The following is a 26,838-nucleotide window of genomic DNA, read 5'->3' on the forward strand; positions in this document are numbered from 1 at the left end:
GTTCATCCTCCTTCCTCTCCCTTCATGCACTATCTGTACAGACACACTGAACTTCAGATCAGAGAATGTGGTACAAAACTGGTGCTTCTCTGCTAATGTGGTTTTCTGAATGTGCTCACCTGAATCCTAAACTCAGTAGTACACAGTAGGTGCTCAATAAAACCTTGTCTCAATCAGCGGAATGAATGAACACAATAGTGGAGGTGAGGTGGTTTAAGGATTAAAGCTAGTGGCAAAGAAGGTACAACTCAACATTAGGAACCGAACATTGGGGTTAGACTCAGGATAATCGGGTTTTTATTTGACGTTTACAGAGCAGAACACGGTTGAGTTTCTCCACTAACACACAGCTCACCCATTGTACGCTGCAGTATCATCAGAGAAGGAAATAGAGATTGCCAGGAAATGATCAGGAAATAGGGTACGGATGTGAGAGTTGGACTGTGAAGAAGGCTGAGCACCGAAGAATGGATGCTTTTGAACTGTGGTGTTGGAGAAGACTCTTGAGAGTCCCTTGGACTGCAAGGAGATCCAACCAGTCCATTCTGAAGGAGATCAGCCCTGGGATTTCTTTGGAAGGAATGATGCTAAAGTTGAAACTCCAGTACTTTGGCCACCTCATGCGAAGAGTTGACTCATTGGAAAAGACTCGGATGCTGGGAGGGATTGGGGGCAAGAGGAGAAGGGGACGACAGAGGATGAGATGGCTGGATGGCATCACTGACTCGATGGACGTGAGTCTCAGTGAACTCCGGGAGTTGGTGATGGACAGGGAGGCCTGGCGTGCTGCGATTCATGGGGTCGCAAAGAGTCGCACACGACTGAGCGACTGATCTGATCTGATCTGATCTAGATTTAAATATGAATTCATCTTATATTCAACTAGGTGGAAACAAAGAGAAACTATAAGACAATGCAAAGACCTAGTGCTTTGATAAGCACAGAAGTAATTATTTGTTGGTTGTTAATTTCATATATACGATGCACCTGGTCATTTAACTGCTAATACACAGCAAAATGTAATTCCCGGGGTCACTGCCAAGCCTCGTGAGAAGCCCAGGAGGACCTGAGAGAAGAGCTCTCAAAAGAGTCTCCATCTTTTTCATGCAGCGATCACTGCTCTCACCTCTTTAAGGCTTTCTCTTCAAGTCTTTCTCCTCAAGCCTCTAGCGCTGGTGTTGCCATAGCTCCTGTTTCTGTGACTCCGTCTAGCCCCCACCCCTTCCAGTAGGCCAATCACTACCTATAAATCTTTTCGCTGGCATCCGGGGTCTCTTAGGCAACAATGTGTGGTCTCTTGATTGGCTGGGAGATCCTGGAGGGCTGGCTCCAAATTTGGGCACGGGGACAAAATGGAAAAGTGGGAGGGCCCAGAGGGTGGGAAAGGCTGCCATCTCTCAATAGAGTGCCAGGACGAATATGCAGCCAATCCTGAAACAAACAGCATTAAATGCCCCCTTTCAAGCTGTAAGTATGTTCCAAATCAGGCCAACCTACTGAGCATGCCCAGTTATATCGTTCTGGTCACACCGGGGTTCTGAAACGTAAACTCCGTTTCTCCGGGTTTTTAGAGTGGCCAACAGGTAAAAGAAGGTTGCAGGAAAAACAATTCTGGAGAGGTTCAATGAAAGAATAGCACCTGCACACAGGAAGTGAAAGAACGTGGGAAAATTGCCCAACACACAAACTCAGCAATGCTTCCACATGAATTGTACTTGATTGGATTAAGGAATTCAGGCCGACTAACAGATACACCAGGGAACCAGCAGATGGCATGCCTGAATAAGGATAACTCCAAATTTGGGGAATTTTTCAATCTGGTCTAATTTCATTAATGAAATTTATGAAGCATCTACCATGTAATGAGAGGCAGAGTGAGAATGCAAGAATAAAAAAAAAGAAATCTAATGAGGAGGATTTGAAAGTACAATGTAGAAATAACTACTGGTATAGAACTATAAACTAATGCTGGAGAAAAACAACATTTCAGAAGGGACATCTGGGAAGTGTAAAACAGTTCTTATGGGCAGCAGCTAACCAAATTCAAAAAAGAAGACTTTTCTCATTATCTCACGTTCTCTAAAATACATAAAAATGTACTCTCTTCCAAGGTAAATAAATGTAAACCCTATGTTTATATTGTTTCATTGTTTTGAAATAGGCAGCATTCGTATATCTCCCGTTTAAAAAAAAATGAAAAGTAAAGCTCATAGAGGTTGCTGCTTTCTTTAGAGTTGACAAAGGCTCAGTAAGTGGCCAAACTGAAACTTATGGTGTCTGAATTCCATCCCAGTGGTTTTAAGTATGGTTGTATGTTTTATGATCAGGTTGTACGTAAAATGAATAAACAAAGACTTTTGCAGGGGTGGAGGCCTGGGGGAGGTAAGTAGATGCAATACTGAATTACCATGTATTACCGGTTAACATGGATGGTTTCAAAATGGGTTCATCCAGAAAGAGACCAGTTTTAACAACTCCCTGGGAGAGTGTTGGGTCTCGGTGAAGTTCCTGAGCGACCAGGGAAGCCCTAAAGACTTTCTATTGGTGGTTATAACATTGAATGAAAGAAAGATGGGATTAAAGAGAGCCCGACACTTTATCCCTGTTAGATCTGAATATTTTTATCCCTGAAAATAAGGTCCCTTTCATTGATCCTCTTAACTAGCATCCTCTGGACCTCTCCTTGTTCAGCCCTTCATCAGTGTGACTGCTGATCCCCCAGTGAACACCACCATTCACATTGTGTTCACGGTGAGCACATTGGCTCAATGTCCTTGAAAATTTAACATTACTTTCATTTAATTTTTTTTTAATTCCTTTTAAAAATATTTATTTGGCTGCACTGGATCTTAGTTGCAGCACACAAGATCTTGGATCTTTAGTTGCAGTTTGTGGAATCTAGTTCCCAGTTGTTCTTCAGTCGCTAAGTCGTGTGTGACTCTGAAACCCCATCAATTGCAGCACTCCAGGCTTCCCTGTCTTTCACTAGTTCCCAGACCAGGGATTAAACCTAGGTCCTCTGCATTGGGAGGGTGGAATCTTAGTTACTGGACCACCAGGGAAGCCCCTCAACATTATTTTTAAAGGAAACATTTCAACCATAAAGAAAAGTTTACAGACTTACCTAAGAAACACCCTTTTCTCCCTGCAGAGATTTTTTTAAAATGTTAACATTTTGCTTCATGTGTGTGATTAAGAGTTGAAGCCTGTTTTACATGCTGCCCAGATCTCATTTCCCACCCTGCCTGCCTAGAAGCATCCACTGTCATAAAATTTAGTGTGCTGCCTACTTGTCCACTTTTTTTGCTTATTATATATACATGTTTGGCCTTGTAAACAGTGTGACTGTTTTAAAGAGCTATCATAATTTACATACTTTGTAGTTCGCTTCTTTCACTCAGTGGTCTATTTCTGAGATGTGATCATGTTGATACATTCAACGATAATTTCTACATCATTCCCACCTCCCACTAGGAGCCAAGATATGTTCTATGCCTGACAGTTTTCACAAGACCATGTGTAAATTGCATAAAAATGCGAGAGCAGCACATCTCTAGAGGATCTGAAGGTACAAGGGATCTAGAAGTACCCGAAGCAGGTCTATACTGCTTTTCATAAATGCTCTTAGCTGCTTCACTCACCTTCAGTAGAGGCAGTGTTGGCTCCACAACACACAATGACTTGATAAGAATCAGCCTATGGATCAATGTTATTTTTTTTTAGAAAGTATTACTGCATTAGTATTTATTAACGAAATTGAAAATGTCATTTCAGATCCCCTTTATGGTGCAATTCGCATAGCTCATCTTCTGACATTAAACGATATTTATGACTGTCTAAGCTCAGTATTTATTGTCATTTAGGGAGCATCTTCAAAACAGATTGTTTCACTGGTGGCTCAAACAGTAAAGAATCTGGCTGCAATGCAGGAGACCTGGGTTCCATCCCTGGGTCGGGAAGATCCCCTGGAGAAGGGAATGGCAACCCACTTCAGTATTCTTGCCTGGAGAAGTCCATGGATAGAGGAACCTGGTGGGCTACAGTCCATTGGATCACTCACAAAGAGTCGGACACGACTGAGGGACTAACACTTCCACTTTTCTTTGTATAAAATAGTTGCCTATAATTAAAGAGGCCACAGAGATGTGTCCCAAGGGTTTGGACAAACCACAGATTATATAGCTGTTTTTGGTCAGTCTCCTAACATGGGGTGGCAAAGATTCAGACAGAAGATCATACTAAAATACACCATTTTAACCAAGTGTACAGTTGAAGAACCTTAAGTACAGTCATACTATGCTACAAGATCAAAGTATTTCTTTAAGTCCTGTGTGCTACCATAGAACAAAATGATGCCTGTGAAGTCTAGGTTGAAAAGGGAGGGAAAGGAAGAGAAAGGAAGGTAGGTAAAATGATAGAGGCAAAGGTAACAGCTTTGGCTTGGAATGAGTGAATCCAGACTCAGCCCTTAAAACGCTGCCTGGCTTTGGCTAAGTCTTTTTAACCTTTCTGGACCATTCTTTTCCACGTCTGAATAATGAGAGGTTAGGTTTAGATGATTTCTAAGGAATCTTTAAGTTCTGAAATAGCTTAGGTAGAAAAAAATAAAATCACTTACGAAGAAAAAGAGAGAAGAAACATTTCTCAAAGAACAGAAGATGGGGCATGTCACCAATAACCTCAAGCCCCACCTGCTCACTAAAGTGGGTGTTGGTAAAGAGGGTTTCTGCTCTGCTGCTTCAGCCTGGAGCTCTGCAATATGAAAGCTGACTACCTCTATCTGCACCCAGTACCACTCTCAGCACCCGCCTCTTAATCAATTCCAATCCCCGGATTCCCAGGGGGCACGCTGGTTCTCAAACAGGTTTTGGTGGTCTCTCAATAATAGCGTTCCAGGCTTGAGTGATGCGAGTCGCTGCACTGTCTCAGCAGGGAAGGGAGGGAGAGCTTTGCAAAGGGGACTGAGGGCATTTAAGAAAAGCTTCCAGAGCGCGGAACGACTCCGCCGGAGCAGGACAGGGCCGGGCATCAGCCTCGGCGCGAGGTCAAGAGCAACGAAACCTGCAGACGGGTATCCAGAAGCCGGTCTCAAACTAGGAGCGCTCGGCCGAGTGTGCGCAGCGCGCCTGCGCCGTACGTGCGTGCGCATGTGCCGCGGCCATCGCGAAAGCTCTCGGTCGCTCGGAGGCGCACGCTGGTGGTCTTCGCTGGCTCTGTTTACCTGAGGGACCTGCGGCCGCCCCCGGCCGGCGCCGCAGCCCCACGGGAGCCCGGCCCCGATGTGTGAGGTGAGCCCCGGGTCGTGCAGGCCCCTTCCCGTCCTGCTCAGCGGGAAAAGGACTTGGGAGTGGGGACTGAGGAGGTGCCGCGGCGGCTGCCCGCTCCTCGGTCTAAGCCTGTGCCGAAGAGCCACGAGCAGCTGTGGCACCTCCTCCTCAAGGATCGTTATTCTCGTCTCCGACAAAACAAAAGCCTTGGGCGCTGTGCTGTGGAGGGGTGTCTCCGGGCTTTCTCGGGGTGGGTGGCGGGCCGGCGGGGGAGCCCGAGTTTGGGGCTGGGCGGACTGTGCGCGCAGACTGGATTAACCCTCTCGGTCCTGAATCTGCGCCGAGCAACCTGTTCGAGTGTGGCCCGCGCTCCCTGCACGCTGCCCTCGGCCCAGCCCTGGGGCTCGGTCTGCGCCGCAGGGGCGTGTGGCGCTCCCAGGCCACTGGGGGCTGTGGGTGGAGCACGCAGCTGCTTGCCGGGAGGACGATGCACGGAGGGCTGGGTGCGGGGGTGCGGGCGGCATCGCAGCATCTGGACTGCTTCCTGTTTCTAGTCCTGAAAGTTGTCCCCTCTCCTCCCTCCCATCAGTTTTGCAAAGTCTGCATATGCCTCCTCGAGGCTTTCCCCTCTGCCCCCTTGGACGCTCCGTGTGTTTGCCCTGGGGTACCTCGGGGAGGTTCATCCATAGCCTCTGAAATAAGGTTCTGTTAAACATTTCAAGACATTTTAACATCTTCCTAGAGGCCTTTTTCAGAATTAGTTGCCTTCCTCAATAAGAGAATAAGGGGTGGTTTTTTCTTTCTTTCTTTCTTAAAAGAACAAAAGCATATGCCACTAATTTAGGCAGAGGAGTCAACTCGAAGTTGCAAAATATCTAGGAAGGACAAAAGGTCTGGTTCTGGGCCCAGAATAAATGAAATTTTGAATTTTTGTTCCCTTCTGAATGTAGGCAGACAGAGCAGCAGAGCAGACCAGCAGCTATAGAAATAAATGACTGCTCGATAAGATTGGTCAAACAATATCTTATTTTATAGAAGTAGTTTGGAGAGACCTGTAACGTTTATGTACGGGAATTGGGTTACTTGGCAAAGCCAATACCGCAGGAGCAAGGAAACAAACACTTGACGAGGGGGATGTTAACCTCCCTCTTGAGCCTTCTTTTAGCCTTTAGTGGCATGCTAACAGTCAAAGGGATGGATAAATCCGTAGTTCTGTTATTAAGAACCATTTACTCCTCAAGATAATGATTTCCCTCCATCCTTTTTTTCCCCCTCATCGGTACTTTTAAGCAAATCAATACCATCTTTTTACTCCATAAGAAGAAGGGGAAAAAAAAAGTGTTTGTTTGAAGTACCAAACCACAACATAGAGGTAATAAGATAGGAAAGTGATGTAAAAGTTTAAGTGGGCAGGCTTGCAAGGATGTCGCTGAAAATAAAAGATAATTAAGATGCAGTTCTTCTTACAGTGTTGCCTTTTATTTAGTGAAATAAGAGGTTCCTCCTCTACCCCCCTCCCCCCAAATGCTTTGAAATGTCAGGAAAATAAGGTAATTAGTTTTCAGGAAGCATTTAACAGGAGGCTTCCTGTGTGCTGTTTTGGATCTGTCAGAAATTCTCTGTTCCTTACTAATTCCTAAAGACTCAAGTGTCTCCCGGGGGCTGAGAAATCCAGGCATTTCCTTCACTAGATTTTCTATACGGAGGTAAGTACCCTCTTCCTTCTTGTGAACCATATGGTAAAAGTGATTGTTTACAACTCTCTCTCTCTTTAATATGGATCACCTATGTTTTGTAAGTCTGGAATTTTAATCTTTATCTTTGCTGAGAAAAACTACCTTGTAAGACAGTCTATATGCCCACACCATGTTAATTAAAACACCTTTGCTCCATCAGAGCTCTGATCCCCATGTCTTTCTTTTTCTCTCTCTATCAGGCTATTTCTTTGGAGCACAGAGGCCCTCTGAATTCACTTTTCTGCCCGGGCTTCTAAGACCCTCTTGAGAAGGCGCTTTTCTTGCTGCCTGTAGGAGGGTATTTTTGTGTCCCTTGGCTTGTTATTTAATCAACAGCCAGTAAATCGTTGATTCAAGTAGTAGTATTGTCAGCACACATTCATAGATTTAGCACTTAATGTTCCCATACATAAATAACATGCGACAGACTTTAAAATAACATTGCAGCATTTATAATACTTTACTACTTTTTTGTTTTGTTTTTGTTTTTTGACCACGCTGTGCAGCTTGTGGGACCTTAATTCCCTGACCAGTGATGAACTTCGAGCTCCCTGACGTAGAAGTGTGGAGTCCTAATCACTGGATTGCCAGGGAAGTCCCTATAATATTGTATTTTTAAACAGTTCAGGTAGTTTTATTCTGTCCCGTGTATGTATATTTTTGACAGAAGTGGGAGACTATATGCTGTTTTGTAAACCATTTAAAATTTTATTTTTCAGTTTTTATAGTGTTACTGTCGTTTGAAGTCAGTATATACAGATCCTGCTCATCATTTTTAGTGAGTGTGTTATGGGTTGGTTGTACCTTAGTTTAACCAATTCCATATTGGCAGACTTTCAGATTGTCTCTGGGTTTTTGTACTAACATTTCAGTTATACATCATGTGTACTTGTGTTTACTTTCTTAGCATAAATTGTAGAATGGGTCTGCTGAATCAAATTATATACATTTTAAGGGCTTTTGATGTCCATAGCTATTTTTTTGAAATACCAACTACTTTGCTTTTCCTCCAGTAGTATTTGAAAATGGAGAATTTCCTGGCGGTCTAGTGGTTAGACACTCCACTACTCTAGCCCGGGTTCAGTCCTTGTTTGGGGAACTAAGATTCTGCAAGCCGTGTGGGACAGCCAAAAAAAAAAAAAAAAAGTACTTCCATGTGTTGGAATGTTGAATATATTCCTTTTTCTGCACCCTCTCCTATACTGTGTTCTGTTATTCTTACTTTGCTCATCTGATTGGCAAAAATGTTAAATATCATGTTTGTATGTTTTTATTAGTAAAGTTGAGTATCTTTTCATATGTTTGTTGGCCATTTGTAAATTTATGTCCTTTTTCGATTTTTCTATTAAGGTAGTATTCTTTATCTGCTTTAAAAAAAATTCATTTTATATATTACTTTTGCTAAGCACATAATTATGTGCAAATATTCTGTACTGTTTTAAGTTATTCTATTTTAGGATAGCATTTCTCAAAATATAACTTATAGATCACTTGTAACAGTACAGAGATAATCATTAGAATGCATGTATATCATTCATTTTCCAGAGGTTTGGATTTCTTAGACCCGTGGGGTTGCTATGAATCTACTGCACATTAAAATGAGGGAACCTCTAATTTGGAAGAAATATGAATTCCTTAATGTTTTTACTGTTCCTATTTTTCTTCTTGTCTCATGGCATTCTACTGTTTTTTCTTATTTATCTTAATAATCGTAAACTACAGTCTTAATGTATTAAGGTTTTATCCTATCCCAGGCTAACAATAATTTTACAAAAATGTTTGGATATATGGAAATTTGAATGTTAAAGTGCATAAAGGAAAGCACTTTTGTAAGTCTGTGAGAAGCATTGTTTGTAAATGAGGCAAAAGGAATAACTGAGGGAAAAACAAGTAAAATAGAGTAGACAGAAGTATAAGGGGGTTTCTCATCTAGTTTAAAAAACTCAATATTACCTTGTTTCTGCCTCAAGTTTTGTGTGGTCATCTTCTTTGAACCGTAAATTTAGAACCCATACAGCTTGAATAATAGTCTAAATGAAAAATTTGAAATTCTCATTGTTATACACACATTCAGTAGGGAGCAATGTCCCCTTTAATTTTTTTTAAGTTGCAAGCAGATGAACATGCTGCATAAGGAGCAAACTACAAAAATGGAACTTCTATGGATGTTTGGTACTGTAGCCAAATAAAGCTTTCAGGGCTTATTTGACACATGTAATAATATGCATAATTGGTACCGTGCTGCATGATAATTAAGCTTAAATATACATGACTGTGTTTAATATCTCTTTTCCATAGCCAGACATCACATTTCTGGGCCCAGCTTGAAGGAGGAAAGAAAATGGCAGGCCAAGAAGCTTTAACAAATATTTCTGATTTAGAGATTTCCGTATTAGAGAGATGAAACGTTTGGGGCAGAGGTTGCTTGTGACTTCGGTGTCTCTAATTCCTAAGGTTGTAGACTTTACTTTTCTCTTCTTCTACTCAAGACCATATGCTTGGGGGAGAAATTGGCAAGATTCAGCCATGGCTTTTCTTTCTCCAAATAGTTTTTTCTGCCCAGTAATGAAAGCCTGGGAGGCAGAGGTCCCTGTCATTGGTAGTGCGCAAAGGACAGTTTCTTTCTCTGCTTTAGCCAAGACGGTTCAAGTTCTCTGTCACAGGCCCTAATATCTATTTGAGTTGTCCTGTTAACCTGGGTCTCTGAGAATTTCTGAACCTGACTTTCTCATGTTTTCCCAGCTGAGGTTGTGTACTTCAAACAGAAATATTTGACATCTGTGAAGCAAAAATAAAGTAAAAGCAGACTTAACATCATTACAAAACCAAATGGAAGTATGATAGTTTTAGAATATGCTTTTTTCCTACCAATCCTGCCTTCCACTCTACTTACCCTTCCAGCCCCAAAAGAGATGCATATTTTTGTCCCTAGAAAAAAAGTGAATGTGAAAGTTGCATCCAACTCTCCGCGACCCCACGGACTGTAGCCTGCCAGGCTCCTCTGTCCATGGCATTCTCCAGGCAAGAATACTGGAGTGGGTTGCCATTTCCTCCTCCAGGGAATCTTCCCAACCCAGGGATCGAACCCATGTCTCTAGCATTGCAGGCAGATTCTTTACTGTCTGAGCCACCAGGGAAGCCCCCAGGAAAGGCAGTGTCAAATCCAACTCTGAAACTTGGTAGAAACTCTTAACTGGAAATCATTCCTATTCCATGCTGTAACTTTCTAGAGTTGACTCTTCTCTGCAGCCTGACTGTGTATAATGAGGCATTTGTTGGTCAAACGTTTTCTCCATCTATGTACTGAATTTTTGTACTATCTAAAAGGATGAAGCATTGTTGGGAAAATGTCCTGATGCTACTTTTAGAATCTTCTGTTTGCCAGTTCAGTATTGGTTGATAGAAGTAAGTCTTTGTATCTGCTGTCATTCAGTAATAAAACGACCTAAAGTTTGATGTTGCTTTACCTTTTATAGAGGGCATTATTTTATAATTCACTCATACATCTTTGACAGGGAGGTGCAGTTTTTAGAAAGGAAAATTCTGAGCTCAGAGAAGTTAAGTGATTCACATAGTTGGAAAGAGGCTTCAATCCATATCTTTAGAGTTTACACCTTTCACAGATACCATCTGCTGAATCATGTAATGATTAAAACGTATATAATAACATTTAAATAACTTGTTATTAAGTGTGGCAGATATTTAAATAAAATTTAGGACAGCAGCATGCAAGGTTTTCAAAATGGATCAATTATGTCTTGTGACAAATGAAAAACTACCACTGTAGATGGGAAATTAAACTATATGTTATATAAACAACTGAGGGAGGAAATAGTGCTTTCCTTTAAATGCTGTTTATGGATTCTCTTGTATATCTATAGCAAGAATGAGAAGGTAGAGAAACTGTCGTATCTTTTCTGAAATATCCATGTATTTTATCTGTAAGGCAGTCAAAGTTTGTGATCGTTGTTCTTGTTGTTAGCCACACGCCTGGCGCTTGGAATTTTAGTTCTCCATCAGGGAGTGCACTGGAGCTCATCAGTGGATGTGTGCAGTTTTAATCACTGGACCACCAGAAAGTCCCAAAGGCAGTATTTTAAAATTTCTCTTTCTAGTAGCTGATTGTTAGTGTGTAGAAACGCAACTGATTTTTGTATAGTGATTTTGTATCCTGCAACTTTACTGAGCTAATCAAAGTTTTAATATCAAGCTTGTAATATTTTAAGAGGAAATTGCTAATTTCACCCATTTTTTTTTCAATTATTTTTCAGATATTTCAGTCAAAGGAAGAAATAGCTCTTCTCCTAAGATGGAATCTGTTGTTTGGGAATGTGGTTGATCAACTTGACACGTTGGCCACATGGTACCCGATGTAAGAAAATGAAAAGAAGAGGCAAGATGATGTCATTTTCCCATATTGTGAAACCAAAACCAAATGCCTTTTGTGAGACCAAGCTAACAAACCTCTGACGGTGCAGAGTAATTCTGTTTGAAGAACTTAACAGTAAGATAGAAGAAGTACTTTCAAGCTGAGACCTGTAGGTGTACAAAGATCTAAAATACATCTTGAGTAGGCCTGATCATCCGAATCCCATTCAATCGAGAAAGCGTGGCTATGAGTTGGATCATCTTTTAACTGTGGCCCTTGACTATGTTTGTGGGCCATACAGGTAGGCACAGTTTATTTTCTTTGAGCCTATTACCTTGAGGGTGTGCCAGGATTTGCCTTATAACACTGCCTCCATGCCCAATCTTCTGAATCACTATGACCAACAGATGGTAGTTTCAGCAATGGAGGTAAGACTTCATCTATTATTTGGCATATTGTAGAAAATTATTCTTGTATTGCCCTTTTAATCAGTCTAATGAATGTGTTTGATAAACAACAGGAACAACTAACATGTTATTTTTAACTGCATCTTGTACATTAAAAAGTTATGTATTTACGCTCAGACTCTGATAGATTGACGATTTCATGTTTGGGGGATGTTACTTATCTTAGTTTTCAGATATTATTCTTTTATGAAGAACTTTGAAACATTGGAACTGGGGAAGTAATAGCTTTTCAGAAGTTTAAATTGTCCAAGTTATGGTTACATCTTTTCTGTTATTTGATAATAAGACTTTAAGGAGCAGACTATAATAATACTATTCATAATTCACTTAGTAAATATTGAAGGTAACATGATTTTGAAAATGGGTGCTTTGGTTCAGCCTTTAGGCTGGTGGGTTTACAGTATTTACATTGTCTTAAATACTTAAGATGGTATCCTGGTCTTACTATCTTTACATCAATTTAAGAACAGTAACTCCCAAGCAGTGATAGAGGTTTTGTTGTGTGAATTATCTGTTGTTGACCTCTCAATACGTCCTGAAAATCGGTTGCCTTACTTGAATTTTTCTAATGATAATTCTTTAGGCACTTTTATTTATTTATTTATTTTTATTATTATTATTTTTTGTTACTTTACAATATTGTATTGGTTTTGCCATACATCAACATGCATCCATCACGGGTATACACGTGTTCCCCATCCTGAAGCCCCCTCCCACCTGCCTTCCCATACCATCCCTCTGGGTCATCCCAGTGCACCAGCCCCAAGCTTCCTGTATCCCGCATCGAACCCGGACTGGCGATTCGTTTCTTATATGATATTATGCATGTTTTCATGCCATTTTCCCAAATCATCCCCCCCTCCCTCTCCCACAGAGTCCAAAAAAACTGTTCTATACATCTGTGTCTCTTTTGCTGTCTCGCATACAGGGTTGTTGTTACCATCTTTAGGCACTTTTTAATTATCTTACTTTAGAAGCTATGACAAATTAATGGATACAGTTAATAATAGGTTTAAATAATTTTGTATGTGTTTCAACAGTGGTTTTAGAATTGTGGACAAAGGTATGTTTACCAGATAGGAATTAGGGGGCAGTAAACTGTGATGACAAGAGGTAAAAGCTTTGGAAGTGTATAAACTGCAGCAGCAGCTACCACTTTCTATCTGTATTACTTTGGTCAAGTTACTTGGGCTTTCTTACCATTGTCACTTTGCTTGTAAAATAGAGTTAACACTTTGGAAGCTACAAAATGAAGCGTTTATACAAAATGAAGCATTTATAAAGTATTTGGCACAGTACTTCTGGAGTAAGTTCTGTGAAAGTGATAGCTTTTACCGTTTTCTCATATTCTAATATTAATGTAGCTACATAGTACCTAGAATTTAAAGTTGTTGTTGTTGTTGTCTTAATTTTAGTCTTTAATCCTTTGTTACAGTGCTTTCAGCAAATCGAATACTACTTGTTTTGGAATCTTCATTTTATTGTAAAATTCAAAGATTTAATACTTCCAAGTAAACTAGCATAAATCTGGGAAATTTTGTAGAAAGATGATTATTGATAGATTTTGAAACGTAGAGGGCAACTTGTATAGTCCAAATACTTGAAAATATTGTAGAGGTTGAATAAAATATTTCTGCTCTTCCACTGACTACACACAGTCTAACTGGTAAGGAGAGATTTGGTATAGACTGTGGGTATTGGTTTAATATAGGAATTTGGTTCCTTGCATGGTAGTCCCTGTTGGGTGTTAAAACTACCCAGTTCTCTCACCAAAAAAATGCAGGAGGACGATCTTTGGTTCTGGTATCATTTTAAGTCAGTATAATCCCTTTGGAAAGCAAATAGAGTTGTAAGAAAGAAGTCATAAAGATTTATATACTGATTTGGGTTTAACTTTTGCCTCTTTCACGTAGTAGCTTTCAGACTTTGAACTTTTTTTTTTTAGTTTATTTTTTATTTTTTTTTTAAATTTTATTTTATTTTTAAACTGTACATAATTGTATTAGTTTTGCCAAATATCAAAATGAATCCACCACAGGTATACATGTGTTCCCCATCCTGAACCCTCCTCCCTCCCCATACCATCCCTCTGGCTTTGAAATTAAGTCACCTAACATCTCTGTGATCTGGAGAAGGAAACCCACTCCAGTCCTCTTGCCTGGAAAAGCCCATGGACGGAGGAGCCTGGTAGGCTACAGTCCATGGGGTCGCAAAGAGTCAGACACGACTGAGTCACTTCACTTCACTTCAACATCTTTGTGAAAATCATTTGTGAAAAGGCACTAATAACAAAAATACTTTGAATGGCTATTAGGATTAAGTGAGAGATTTAAGCAGCTAGCACAATGCATGATGCAGAATAGATGGTCCAGAAGTGTTCATTCTATTCCAGATTTCATTTCTAAGTGACCCTAGAGAGAAAGTACTAGAAAGACGATGTATTTGTTTCATATGAATTTGCATCTCTCATTGTGGGCTCCTGGGGCTTTCATAATGGTGGTGGCATGGTGAGCTGTCTCTGTCCTCTCTTCAAACATGCCCATATAGGCTAGACATTTTGCTGGCAGTGAGACTGCATCTTTTTGAATTTCACTCATTCTAGGGAGAGCACCTAGATGTGTAAGAGAAAGCTCTGGTGATATGAAGTGATGTCGGGGATAGTTGGCTTGGTTGTCATATCAGGCCAGTGATGCCACTGACAGAGTCTCCTGACAGTCTGAGAGTGTAAAGTTTCTGTAATAGCAAAGGATATGGAAATTCAGCAATCAACACAGCACACTTGCAAATAGAAGTAAGGATTCTTAGGTCCTTACAAGGACTTGTCTGCTGATGACACCGTCCTGTCTCTGATCCAGGAACTTTGGATCAGCTTGCCAGCTTTTAGTGGGAGCAAATAATTGGAGCAGGTAACCCCAGCACATTCTTGAGTGTTCTTTGTGGGACTGGATGAGTCGAAAGACATTTCCTAGGTAAAGCATCTTTCAGCAGACCCAGGCTTCAAGCCTGCCTTGGGTTCATTCCTGTATTGATGTTTGGTGAAATCAAAATGAGTGCTTCGAATGAAATAATACATGGTATTGAGCTAAGGATGCCAGGAGAGAAATTGCAGAATTTGGGTTATTTCAAATTTGCTTATTATTGTTCACAATCAACAAGTTGGGTGTTCTTTCATTGGGTATAGAGAATTCCTCCTCAGTACTTCGATTGAAATTGGAACATGTTCAAATAAATGGGGTGAATGTCCATTTATTAAATTGGAGAAAAGATCCTTGTTAGTATGTTAGTATGTTTATTTCTCTTTACAAAACGTGCATTTATACACAAACACACACATTAAATTTTTCTGAAGTTCTTAACTTGATGTCTGTCTTTTCCCCGAGTATTGTGGCTTTTGATAGAAACAAGATTGCTCATTCCTGAGTTTGGCACACCATTTTGAACTGTCTCAATTGCCAAGTACACGGTACAGTACAGTTGTCTCCAATGTACAATTGACGTTGTACAGGAGACAGGAATCAAGACCATCCCCAAAAAATAGAAATGCAAAAAAGCAAAATGGCTGTCTGAGGAGGCCTTACAAATAGCTGTGAAAAGATGGGAAGGAAAAGCAAAGGAGTAAAGGACAGATATCCTCATTTGAATGCAGAGTTCCAAACAATAGCAAAGAGAGATCAGAAAGCCTTCCTCAGCGATCAGTGCAAAGAGATAGAGGAAAACAATAGAATGGGAAAGACGAGCGATCTCTTCAAGAAAATTAGAGATACCAAGGGAACATTTCATGCAAAGATGGGCTCAATAAAGGACAGAAATAGTAGGGACCTAACAGAAGCAGAGGATACTAAGAGGTGGCAAGAATACACAGAACTGTCCAAAAAAGATCTTCACGACCCAGGTAATCACGATGGTGTGATCACTCACCTAGAGCCAGGCATCCTGGAATGTCAAGTCAAGTGGGCCTTCGGAAGCATCACTACAAACAAAGCTAGTGGAGGTGATGGAATTCCAGTTGAGCTATTTCAAATCCTAAAAGATGACGCTGTGAAAGTGCAGCACTCGATATGCCAGCAAATATGGAACTCTCAGCAGTGGCCACAGGACCAGAAAAGGTCAGTTTTCATTCCAATCCCAAAGAAAGACAAAGGCAAAGAATGCTCAGACTACCGCACAATTGCACTCATCTCACACTCCAGTTCAGTTCAGTTCAGTTCAGTCACTCAGTCGCATCTGACTCTGCAACCCCATGAATCGCAGCACGCCAGGCCTCTCTGTCCATCACCAACTCCCGGAGTTCACTCAAACTCATGTTCATCGAGTCGGTGATGCCATCCAGCCATCTCATCCTCTGTCGTCCCCTTCCCCTCCAGCCCCCAATCCCTCCCAGCATCAGAGTCTTTTCCAATGAGTCAACTCTTCGCATGAGTTGGCCAAAATATTGGAGTTTCAGCTTCAGCATCAGTCCCTCCATTGAACACCCGGGACTGATCTCCTTTAGGATGGGCTGGTTGCATCTCCTTGCAGTCCAAGGGACTCTCAAGAGTCTTCTCCAACACCACAGTTCAAAAGCTTCAATTCTTCAGCGCTCAGCTTTCTTCACAGTCCAACTCTCACATCCATACATGACCACTGGGAAAACCATAGCCTTGAATAGACGGACCTTTGTTGGCAAAGTAATATTTCTGCTTTTGAATATGCTATCTAGGTTAGTCATAACTTTCCTTCCACGGAGTAAGCGTTTTTTAATTTCATGGCTGCAGTCACCATCTGCAGTGATTTTGGAGCCCAGAAAAATAAAGTCTGACACTGTTTCCACCATGTCCCCATCTCTCTGCCATGAAGTGATGGGACCGGATGCCATGATCTTTGTTTTCCGAATGTTGAGCTTTAAGCCAACTTTTTCACTCTCCTCTTTTACTTTCATCAAGAGGCTTTTTAGTTCTTCTTCACTTTTCTGCCATAAGGGTGGTGTCATCTGCATATCTGAGGTTATTGCTATTTCTCCCGGCAATCTTGATTGCAGCTTGTACTTCTTCCAGCCCAACGATTCTCATGATGTACTCTGCATAGAAGTTAAATAAGCAGGGTGACAATATACAGCCTTGACGTACTCCTTTTCCTATTTGGAACCAGTCTGTTGTTCCATGTCCAGTTCTAACTGTTGCTTCCTGACCTGCATACAGATTTCTCAAGAGGCAGGTCAGGTGGTCTGGTATTCCCATCTCTTTGAGAATTTTCCACAGTTTATTGTGGTCGACACAGTCAAAGGCGTTGGCATCGTCAATAAAGGAGAAATAGATGTTTTTCTGGAACTGTCTTGCTTTTTCCATGATCCAGCGGATGTTGGCAATTAAGTAATGCTTAAAATTCTCCAAGCCAGGCTTCAGCAATACGTGGAAAGAGAACTTCCAGATGTTCAAGCTGGTTTTAGACAAGGCAGAAGAACCAGAGATCAAATGGCCAACATCCGCTGGATCATGGAAAATGCAAGAGAGTTCCAGCAAAACATCTATTTCTGCTTTATTGACTATGCTAAAGCCTTTGGCTGTGTGGATCACAATAAACTGTGGAAAATTCTGAAAGGGATGGGAATACCAGACCACCTCACCTTCCGCTTGAGAAACCTGTATGCAGGTCAGGAAGAACTAGACATGGAACAACAGACTGGTTCCAAATAGGAAAAGGAGTATGTCAAGGCTGTATATTGTTACCCTGCTTATTTAACTTCTATGCAGAGTACATCATGAGAAACGCTGGGCTGGAAGAAGCACAAGCTGCAATCAAGATTGCCGGGAGAAATATCAATAACCTCAGATATGCAGATGACACCACCCTTATGGCAGAACGTGAAGAAGAATTAAAGAGCCTCTTGATGAACGTGAAAGAGGAGAGTGCAAAAGTTGGCTTAAAGGTCAACATGTAGAAAACGAAGATCATGGCATCCGGTCCCATCACTTCATGGCAGAGAGATGGGGACACAGTGGAAACAGTGGCTGACTTTATTTATGGGGGCTCCAGAATCACTACAGATAGTGATTGCTGCCATGAAATTAAAAGATGCTTACTCCTTGGAAGGAAAGTTATGACCAACCTAGACAGCATATTAAAAAGCAGAGACATTACTTTGCTAACAAAGGTCCGTCTAGTGAAGGCTGTGGTTTTTCCAGTGGTCATGTATAGATGTGAGAGTTGGCCTCTAAAGAAAGCTGAGCGCTGAAGAATTGATGCTTTTGAACTGTGGTGTTGGAGAAGACTCTTGAGAGTCCCTTGGACTGCAAGGAGATGCAACCAGTCCATTCTAACGGAGATCAGTCCTAGGTGTTGATTGGACGGACTGATGTTGAAGTTGAAACTCCAATACTTTGGCCACCTGATGCGAAGAGCTGACTCATTGGAAAAGACCCTGGTGCTGGGACAGATTGAGGGCAGGAGGAGAAGGGATCGGCAAAGGATGAGATGGTTGGATGACATCATTGACTCGATCGACATGGATTTGGGTAGACTCTGGGAGTTGGTGATGGGCAGCGAGGCCTGGCGTGCTGCGGTGCATGGGATCACGAAGAGTTGGACATGACTGAGCTACTGAACTGAACTGATATGCCTCTTAATTTATAGTTTCTCCTTCCGTTTCCCATCTTCCTTTTTTCTCGTAACACACTTGCCCCGCAGATTGTCTCAGACTTCATTTTGCTGTTTGCATCCCTGTGATGCTTTTGACCATGTTCCTCTGTCTGTTTTTGTTTTGAAAGAATAGTTCCAAGGCCCTGTAATATCTGCTTGTTACTCTGTATAATTTTAGCAGCCGTCGATCTTTCCCTAGGTCTAGAATTTTATTAGGGGTTTGTAAAATGGTGATACTCTGTCATTCTTCGTTTCTCAGCTAGAATACTTTATAAACAGAAACTTCCTCATTTTGATTATTGGACTGTTGAGTTACTCTTGTGTTCAGTTTATATAAAAAAGACAGTAAATATGCAGCTGTTCTCCTTTGTTAGTTTTTAGGATAATAAATTGATTCATAAGAATCTTTCAAAAGTGACTAATGAGATCTTTCTCCTTTCAAATATCATCATTCTCCTTTCAAGTATCATTATGAAGTCATGGATTTTTATCATATTTTATGGGTTTCAGTCCATTGCCGTTATTATTTTGTTGTGGCTCAGTCTGTTCTGCTTTTGGCAGTGAGCACCTCTTCAAGATAGCTCCTAAGTGTTTTTGATACTACCCTAGTGGTTTCTGATTGCTTCCTTGCTTTCTGGTATGATCCAACCTCATTTCATAAAATTCTGCCTCAGAACTTGAATTATCAGTTTCTTTTGTGAGCGCTGGTTCCTTTGAGTTGGAAGGAATTGTCACGGACGTTTACAGACTGCTCTCTGGGTGCTATGCTTATTGATCCTAGGTTAGGAATTTATAGGTCTCTTCAAAGATGGAGCTAGGAAATACTTTTTTAAAAAAAGAAAGTTCAGCATGAGTTTATACTGATAACTTGTAATGAAATATTATTGGAGAGTTTTTATTTAAAATTTTAGAATTTTTGTTTCTTCTCATACCGAAACCTTATGATATACAGACATGACATAATTTCAGCATAATATCAGTATCATTACTGAAAGCACTGTAAGGTTTCTTTGTATTTCTTATGTCCTTAGGATGCATTTCACCAAGGATGTGCAGTCAGATTGCTGTGTTTCAGAGTTAAGCACTCCTCTGTTTGGTTTAACTCAATATACAGTGTAGGTTTGTTTTTCATTTTGATTTTGAGGAACGACTTAAAAATTTTTTTTGTTTAAATTTATTTTATAATCATGTTTAAAAACTTGAGATCTATGACAAGGTACATTGAGAGGAGTCTAGTTTCTGGACTGTGTTTGTGCTTAGTCACTCATTTGAGTCTGACTCTTTGAGACCCACTGGACTGGAGCCTGTTAGGCTCCTGTGTCCGTGGGGATTCTGCAGGCAAGAATACTGGAGTGGGTAGTCATGCCCTCCTTCAGGGGATCTTCCCAACCCAGGGATTGAACTCAGGTCTCCCGAATTTCAGGCAAATTATTTACCATCTGAGCCACCAGGGAAGGCCATGAATACTGGAGTGGATAGCCTATCCTTTCTCCAAGGGATCTTCCCGACCCAGGAATTGAACCCGAGTCTGCAGCTGGATTCTTTACCAGCTGAATCCTAACCTTATTCTTTCCTTCCCTTGGGGGTAGTTGGTTTTTTTTAAAGCTTTTTGTTTATCCTTCCATTAAAAGTTATAGTAATTGTAGAAAATGTCTATACAATATCTGTGTATAGCTATATATTCTTCCACGCTCTTTTGGTATAGTGTCATACTGTTTGTTTTCTCTACCTTGTTTTTTTTTTACTTAACAATATATCCTGGCTATTTCATAGTAGCACTTATAGATAATATTCCTCAGAATTTTTTTTTAATTGTGGCAAAATATACATGTTGCACTAGTGGTAAAGCAACTGCCTGCCAATGCAGGAGATGTGGGTTCGAGCCTAGGGTCGGGGCGATCCCCTCGAGGGAGGGCATGGCTTCCCAATCCAGTATTCTTGCCTGGAGAATCCAATGGACAGTGGAGTGTGACAGGCTACAATCCATAGTGTTGCAAAGAGTTGGACATGACTGAAGTGACTTAGCATGCATGTACACAAAATATATATAACATAAAATTTACCATTTGAATCTTTTCTTGTTTGTTTTTTGGCATGCCATACAGTTTGTGGGATCTTAATTCTTCAGCCAGGGATTCAACCCAGTCCCCGGCAGTGAAAGTTCAGAGTCCTAACCGTGAAACCACCAAGGAATTCCCCCATTCCAGTCATTTTTAAGTGTGCAGTTCAGTGGCATTAAGTACAGTCACCTTGGTATGTCATTACCACTATCCTTTACTTTTTCAGCTTCTGAAACTGAAACACTGTACCTATTAAACACTAATTCCCTGTTCTCCCCTCCCCTCAATCTTTGGCAACCACCATTCTACTTTTTTTCTTTCTCTCTGAATTTGACTACTCCAGTACCTCATCTAAGTGAAATCATAAAATATTTGTCCTTTTGTGATTGGCTTATTTCACTTTGTCCAGTGTCCTCAAGATTCATGCACGTCGTAACAAGTGTCAGAATTTCCTTCCTTTTTAAGACTGAATAATATTTCATTGCATATTTATGCCCAACGTTTAGTTTAATCATTCATGCATCAGACACTTGAGTTCCTTCCACTTTTTGGCTATTACGAATATAGCTGCTGTGAATACAGATGTATAAATATTTGTTCCAGACATTGCTTTAAATTTTTTTTGGTTATTCTCAGAAGTGAAATTTTAGGATAGCATGATAATTCTGTTTAATTTTGTGAGGACCCTCCGAACTGTTTTGTATAGCAGCTGCTCCATTCTACATTTTTGCTAGCGATGCACAAGGGTTCCAGTATCTCTGTATCCTCACCAACACTAGTTATTTTCTGGGTTTTTGTTTTGGAATAATAGCCATTGTATTGGGTACGAACTCGTCCTCATTTTTTAGTTCAGGTCCTACTGCAGGACATTTGCTTTTGAAAGCAGAACTTGCTATTGAGGTCCTTATTCATCTTTGTAGGGCCAGCAGGTAACATAGTACCTAACACATCCGATCAGATCAGATCAGATCAGTCGCTCAGTCGTGTGCGACTTTTTGCGACCCCATGAATCGCAGCACACCAGGCCTCCCTGTCCATCACCAACTCCCGGAGTTCACTCAGACTCATGTCCATCGAGTCAGTGATGCCATCCAGCCATCTCATCCTCTGTCATCCCCTTCTCCTCCTGCCCCCAATCCCTCCCAGCATCAGAGTCTTTTCCAATGAGTCAGCTCTTCGCATGAGGTGGCCAAAGTACTGGAGTTTCAGCTTTAGCATCATTCCTTCCAAAGAAATCCCAGGGCTGATCTCTTTTAGGCAGGCAGGATAGGGAGCTCTGAACTATCATGGAAACAAGCCACAAATATGTTCCCTCAGATATCCACACATTCTTTCCTCTTAAATGGCAAAATGTGCATTGACTCCTATACTTGCAACAAAGTAAATGATTTTTGGTATTAAAAAAAACAAAAAACTCTTTCTGTGCTAAAAAAAAAAAAAAAATGAAATCCCAGGGCTGATCTCCTTTAGAATGGACTGGTTGGATCTCCTTGTAGTCCAAGGGACTCTGAAGAATCTTCTCCAACACCACAGTTCAAAAGCATCAATTCTTCAGCACTCAGCTTTCTTCACAGTCCAGCTCTCACATCCATACATGACCACAGGAAAAACCATAGCCTTGACTGGATGAACCTTTGTTGGTAAAGTAATGTCTCTGCTTTTGAATATGCTATCTAGGTTGGTCATAACTTTCCTTCCAAGGAGTAAGTGTCTTTTAATTTCATGGCTGCAGTCATCATCTGCAGTGATTTTGGAGCCCAGAAAAATAAAGTCTGACACTGTTTCCCCATCTATTTCCCATGAAGTGTTGGGACCGGATGCCATGATCTTCGTTTTCTGAATGTTGAGCTTTAAGCCAACTTTTTCACTCTCCTCTTTCACTCTCATCAAGAGGCTTTTGAGTTCCTCTTCACTTTCTGCCATAAGGGTGGTGTCATCTGCATATCTGAGGTTATTGATATTTCTCCCGGCAATCTTGATTCCAGCTTGTGTTTCCAGTCCAGCGTTTCTCATGATGTACTCTGCATATAAGTTAACTAAACGGGGTGACAATATACAGCCTTGACGTACTCCTTTTCGTATTTGGAACCAGTCATAGGTAACTGCTAAGTAAATGTTTGAGTGAGTTAATGAACTTCATAAACTGTGAATTCCAGAAGAGGTGGTGGTAGTCGTGTAGAGGTTGTAGAGCTGTACCCAAGCACATGATCTCCTGGAATTGTAAGTAGCTGTGGGTTTGTTGGGGTTAGTAATGGTAGTCCTGACAGGAGTACCAGAGATACCACTTTTCTGTGAACACCAGTGTTTTACTTGGGCACCCCCCCCCTTTTTTTTTTTTTTTGGAGCGGGGAGAGGTCAAAGTGACTTGAAGCTTTCGACAGTATGTGTTTATACTTGTAAGTAGTATAGTAAAGTAAAGGACTAAAACATACCCGCTTTGTTATCTCTAGACCTCTCATTCTCTTTCTGCCTAAATAATCATCTTATCTCCATCTTTGCCTGTCAAATTCTAATGGTTATACTTGATGGATCCCTCCAGGCTTCTCTGTCAGTGGGATTTCCCAGGCAAGAACACGGGAGTGGCTTTGCCATTTCCTCCTCCAGGGACTCTCTGTGACCCAGGGATTGAACCAGAGTCTCCTGCTTGGCAGGTGGATTCTTTACTACTGAGCCACCAGGGAAGCCAAATCTGATACATTAATTAATAGGAAATAAATAGGAAGAGATCATAAAATACTATATATGGTATCATCCTGTTTTTGTTGAAGAAAAGAAGTGTATTCATGTTCATGTAGTGTAAGTGATCTGGAAAGATTTTTGTCAAGACCAACAGTGATTGTTCTTGAATTAGCACAGTTTATTGTGTTTTCTGTGGTTTTCATTTACTGTTTGTGTTTTCTGGTTTTTTTGTAAGAAACACATTGTATTTTTAAAATAGTAATATTAGTACAGAAACTTTATTTTTAAAAATCCCAGCTGTCCTTTTTTGTCTAGCTCCCAGTTGCAGTGTCTAAGACTTAGTAACTTTTATTAAATATGTTTTTATCTGAATGACTGAAACTTAAGGAAGAACTTGGTAAATGCCATAAATAGGCATATAGTGCTGCGAGGATTCAAAGAGAAAAGGATCATGTGTGGAAAGGATCAGTTGCAGATGATGTTTGAATTGACCTTGAAAGACAGAGTTTTCTGTTGTTTTGTTTTTAAGAGGATACTGTAATTTAATACCCCTTAGTACCCCTGATTAACATTTTGTGGATAGGCATTTGAGGAAATGAAATTTGTTTGATTGTATTTATTCTTTAAGCTCATGGCTTATATTTTTAGGATACGTGCATTACCCAGCAGACTGACTTATTATCTTCTATTTGGGTTAGTATTATTACGGTGGTTTTCCCTAAGCAAACAACAGCCTGGTGAAGTGGATTGAAGAGCCTATTGTGTGATAGGGGAACCAGCCAGGAATTAGGAAACTTCTAAATCGAAAAGTGTGGAAAATACACAAGTAGTGGAGAATTAATTGCATTTAGTGATTTCTGACTTTAAGGAGAAATAAGCTTTTAAAATTTTAATTGATTATCTTGCATTTTAGATCACTTTAAAAGAATGCCTTAAAATGCTTATTTTAAAGTATTAATTGTGATGAATTTGGTTTGTAAAGTTTTATCTTTTGAGTCAGACTATAATTCACAACCATTCATGATACTTGACATGTTAAAAGTACTTCCTGAAGCAAAGTCAGATTTTATGGGCTGCTGCAGGAGCTCCCCTTTGACTTAAGATAAATATACTCCTGTGATAAAGTCATATTTCTGCAAACTAGGTCACTGAACTAATATTGGAAAGTATTTAATATGCTGTCATAAGACATTAACAAAATAAATTTGTAAAAGAAAAGCAAATCTGTGGGACTAGAGGTATTTTACAAACGTAGAATTTTTTATATATTCTATATAAAGTAATTCTTAAAGTTTTAGACCTTTTCTCTTTAGGATTTTATTCGTACAAAAACGTTTTCAACGGTCTTATTTTACGTCACTTAAAATTATTCTAAAAAATTGTTTAAAATAATTTCTTACTCTAATTTGGATCTAAAATAGAATGAATACCATTTTTGAATTTTCAAGGCCATTCCACATTTGGTTTCGCATTTAGTAAATTTAGTCATAATATTCCCAAACCCAGTAGGATACAGTTTCTGTGGTTCTCAGACCCTTTGTAGAGTGACAAAGATTGGAATTCTGAATCTCACGAGTCAAATTTTGGCCTTTGACTCTGTTCCCCTTTCACACTCCTTGCTAAGCTTGGAATGGAAATTTCAAAGAAGAAAGAGAATAGGAGCACAAAGGCTTGGTTGATTTGAACTTGAACAAAAAATAGAAGGTTCCCTGTCTTGCACCTTTGTTGAAGAAACCAGAAATTTAATATTAGAAAGTTATTTTTCAGTTTGTAAACTTCATATACCCTGGTCTCAATTTAGTGAATAAAAGTGCTGCTGCTTAGGGGAGTACTCAGTAAGACTCTTCTAAAAACTTTATCAGCTGAAGATTCTTTTTTCCTCCTTTATAGAGCTTTGATAGTCTGTGTTCCTTATATATATTCTCAACTTGGCAGTATGCTGGCTAACATTTAATTTTTACTTTGATGAAGTTAAAATTTGTTAAGAGTTATAATCAGGGCAGTTTGCTTATTTGAAAAATATTAATGTTTTTTGTTTTGACATAATTCTGTTGAGGTATGATTTGTATACAGTTAACTGTACCCATTGAACAGCGTTCAGCTTGAGTTTTGACAGAAGTATGTATCTGTGACACCATCATCACTATCAAGATATCATACATTTCCATCACCTCCAAAGCTTCCTAGGGATCTTCCCTGTGGCTCAGACACTAAAGAATCTGCCTGCAATGCAGGAGACCCAGGTTCGATTCCTGGATTGGGAAGATCCTCTGGAGAAGGGAATGGCAATCCACTCCAGTATTGTTGCGTGGAGAATCCCACGGACAGAGGAGCCTGGTGGGCCACAGTCCGTGGGGTCACACAGAGTCCAACACAACTGAGCGACTAACACTGCTGCTGCTAGGTCGCTTCAGTCATGTCCGACTCTGCGACCCCATGGGCGGCAGCCCACCAGGCTTCCCCGTCCCTGGGATTCTCCAGGCAACTAACACTACTACGCTGCAAAAGCTTCCCTGTGCCCGTTGTAGTCCACCCCTCTGAGTTGACTCCCTGCGGAAGCAACCGCTGATCTGCTTTCTGTCACTGTGGATGAGTGTGTTCATTTTCTAGAGTTTTATATGAATGTACATATAGCATCTACTTTTTTATGTCTGGTTCCTTTCACCCAGAATTGTGATTTAGATTTTAATGCATGTTTTATTTTGCTTTTTAAAAACACCATTCCAGTTGACAATTGACTTTTTCACTTGGTAGTTGAGCACAGGGAATTGAGCAGGGTTCCTGGTGCCCATCAAATAGGCCTTCTGCAGCTTTATTAATTTGTAACTCGTTCCTAATCTGTTTTTAAGCTGTCATTTACTAGGAGCTGTATCCTATTTTATATATTCTTCTTTGTATATGTTGTTGTTGTTGTTCGGTCGCTAAGTTGTGTCCGACTCTTTGCAACCCCATGGACTGCAGCATGCCAGGCTTCCCTGTCCTTCACCATCTCCCGGAATTTGCTCAAACTCATCTCCATTGAGTCTGTGATGCCATCCAGTCATCTCATCCTCTGTCATCTCCTTCTCCTCCTGCCCTCAGTCTTTCCCAGCATCAGGGTCTTTTCTAGTGAGTCGGCTCTTCACATCAGGTGGCCAAAGTATTGGAGCTTCAGCATCAGTCCTTGCAGTGAATATTCAGGGTTGATTCCCTTTAGGATTGACTGGACTGGTTTGATCTCCTTAATACTTCTATATATATTAACACCATTTTATAGAGGAAAAGCTGAAATTGAGAGAGGTTACAGAGAACAAACTGGTTAATAAGCTCAAGGGCTCTGGACAAGAATGCCAAGGTTTAACTCTTGGGACTGTCTTTGTAGCTATGTGATCTTCGGCGAGCTACTTAGCTTTCTGTGTCTTCTTTTCTTCACATTTATTTTCAAGTGGTATGACTAATGATAGTACCTGCCTTATGGGATTGTTGAGAAGATTAAGTTAGGTGTGTGAAGCACTTACAGCGCTGCCCAGCCTGTAGTGAGTGTCCATCAATGCTAGCTGAGCCACAGCACAAGAGACTTACAGCTAGTGAGTGACAGAAGCGTACACTTAAAGCCTTATACTCAGTGCAAACAGCACAAAATGGTGATTCAAGTCAGTTTTATAA

At 40.6% G+C, this 26,838-nt stretch overlaps 1 protein-coding gene across 1 annotated transcript in view; it reads left to right on the forward strand.

Annotated features, from left to right (window-relative positions):
• The window catches only part of LOC129632990 (liprin-alpha-1-like), a 97,824-nt gene extending 86,402 nt beyond the window's left edge, over window positions 1–11,422 (forward strand). The window contains exon 2 of the mRNA XM_055554751.1: window positions 11,275–11,422. Within this exon, the coding sequence (XP_055410726.1) occupies window positions 11,275–11,379 (105 nt within the window). The 3' untranslated portion in view covers window positions 11,380–11,422. The remainder of the gene's footprint in view (window positions 1–11,274) is intronic.
• The last annotated feature ends 15,416 nt before the right edge of the window (window positions 11,423–26,838 follow it).

This window comes from Bubalus kerabau, chromosome 18, assembly GCF_029407905.1.
Source record: "Bubalus kerabau isolate K-KA32 ecotype Philippines breed swamp buffalo chromosome 18, PCC_UOA_SB_1v2, whole genome shotgun sequence".
In the NCBI taxonomy this organism is placed as follows: Eukaryota; Metazoa; Chordata; class Mammalia; order Artiodactyla; family Bovidae; genus Bubalus; species Bubalus kerabau.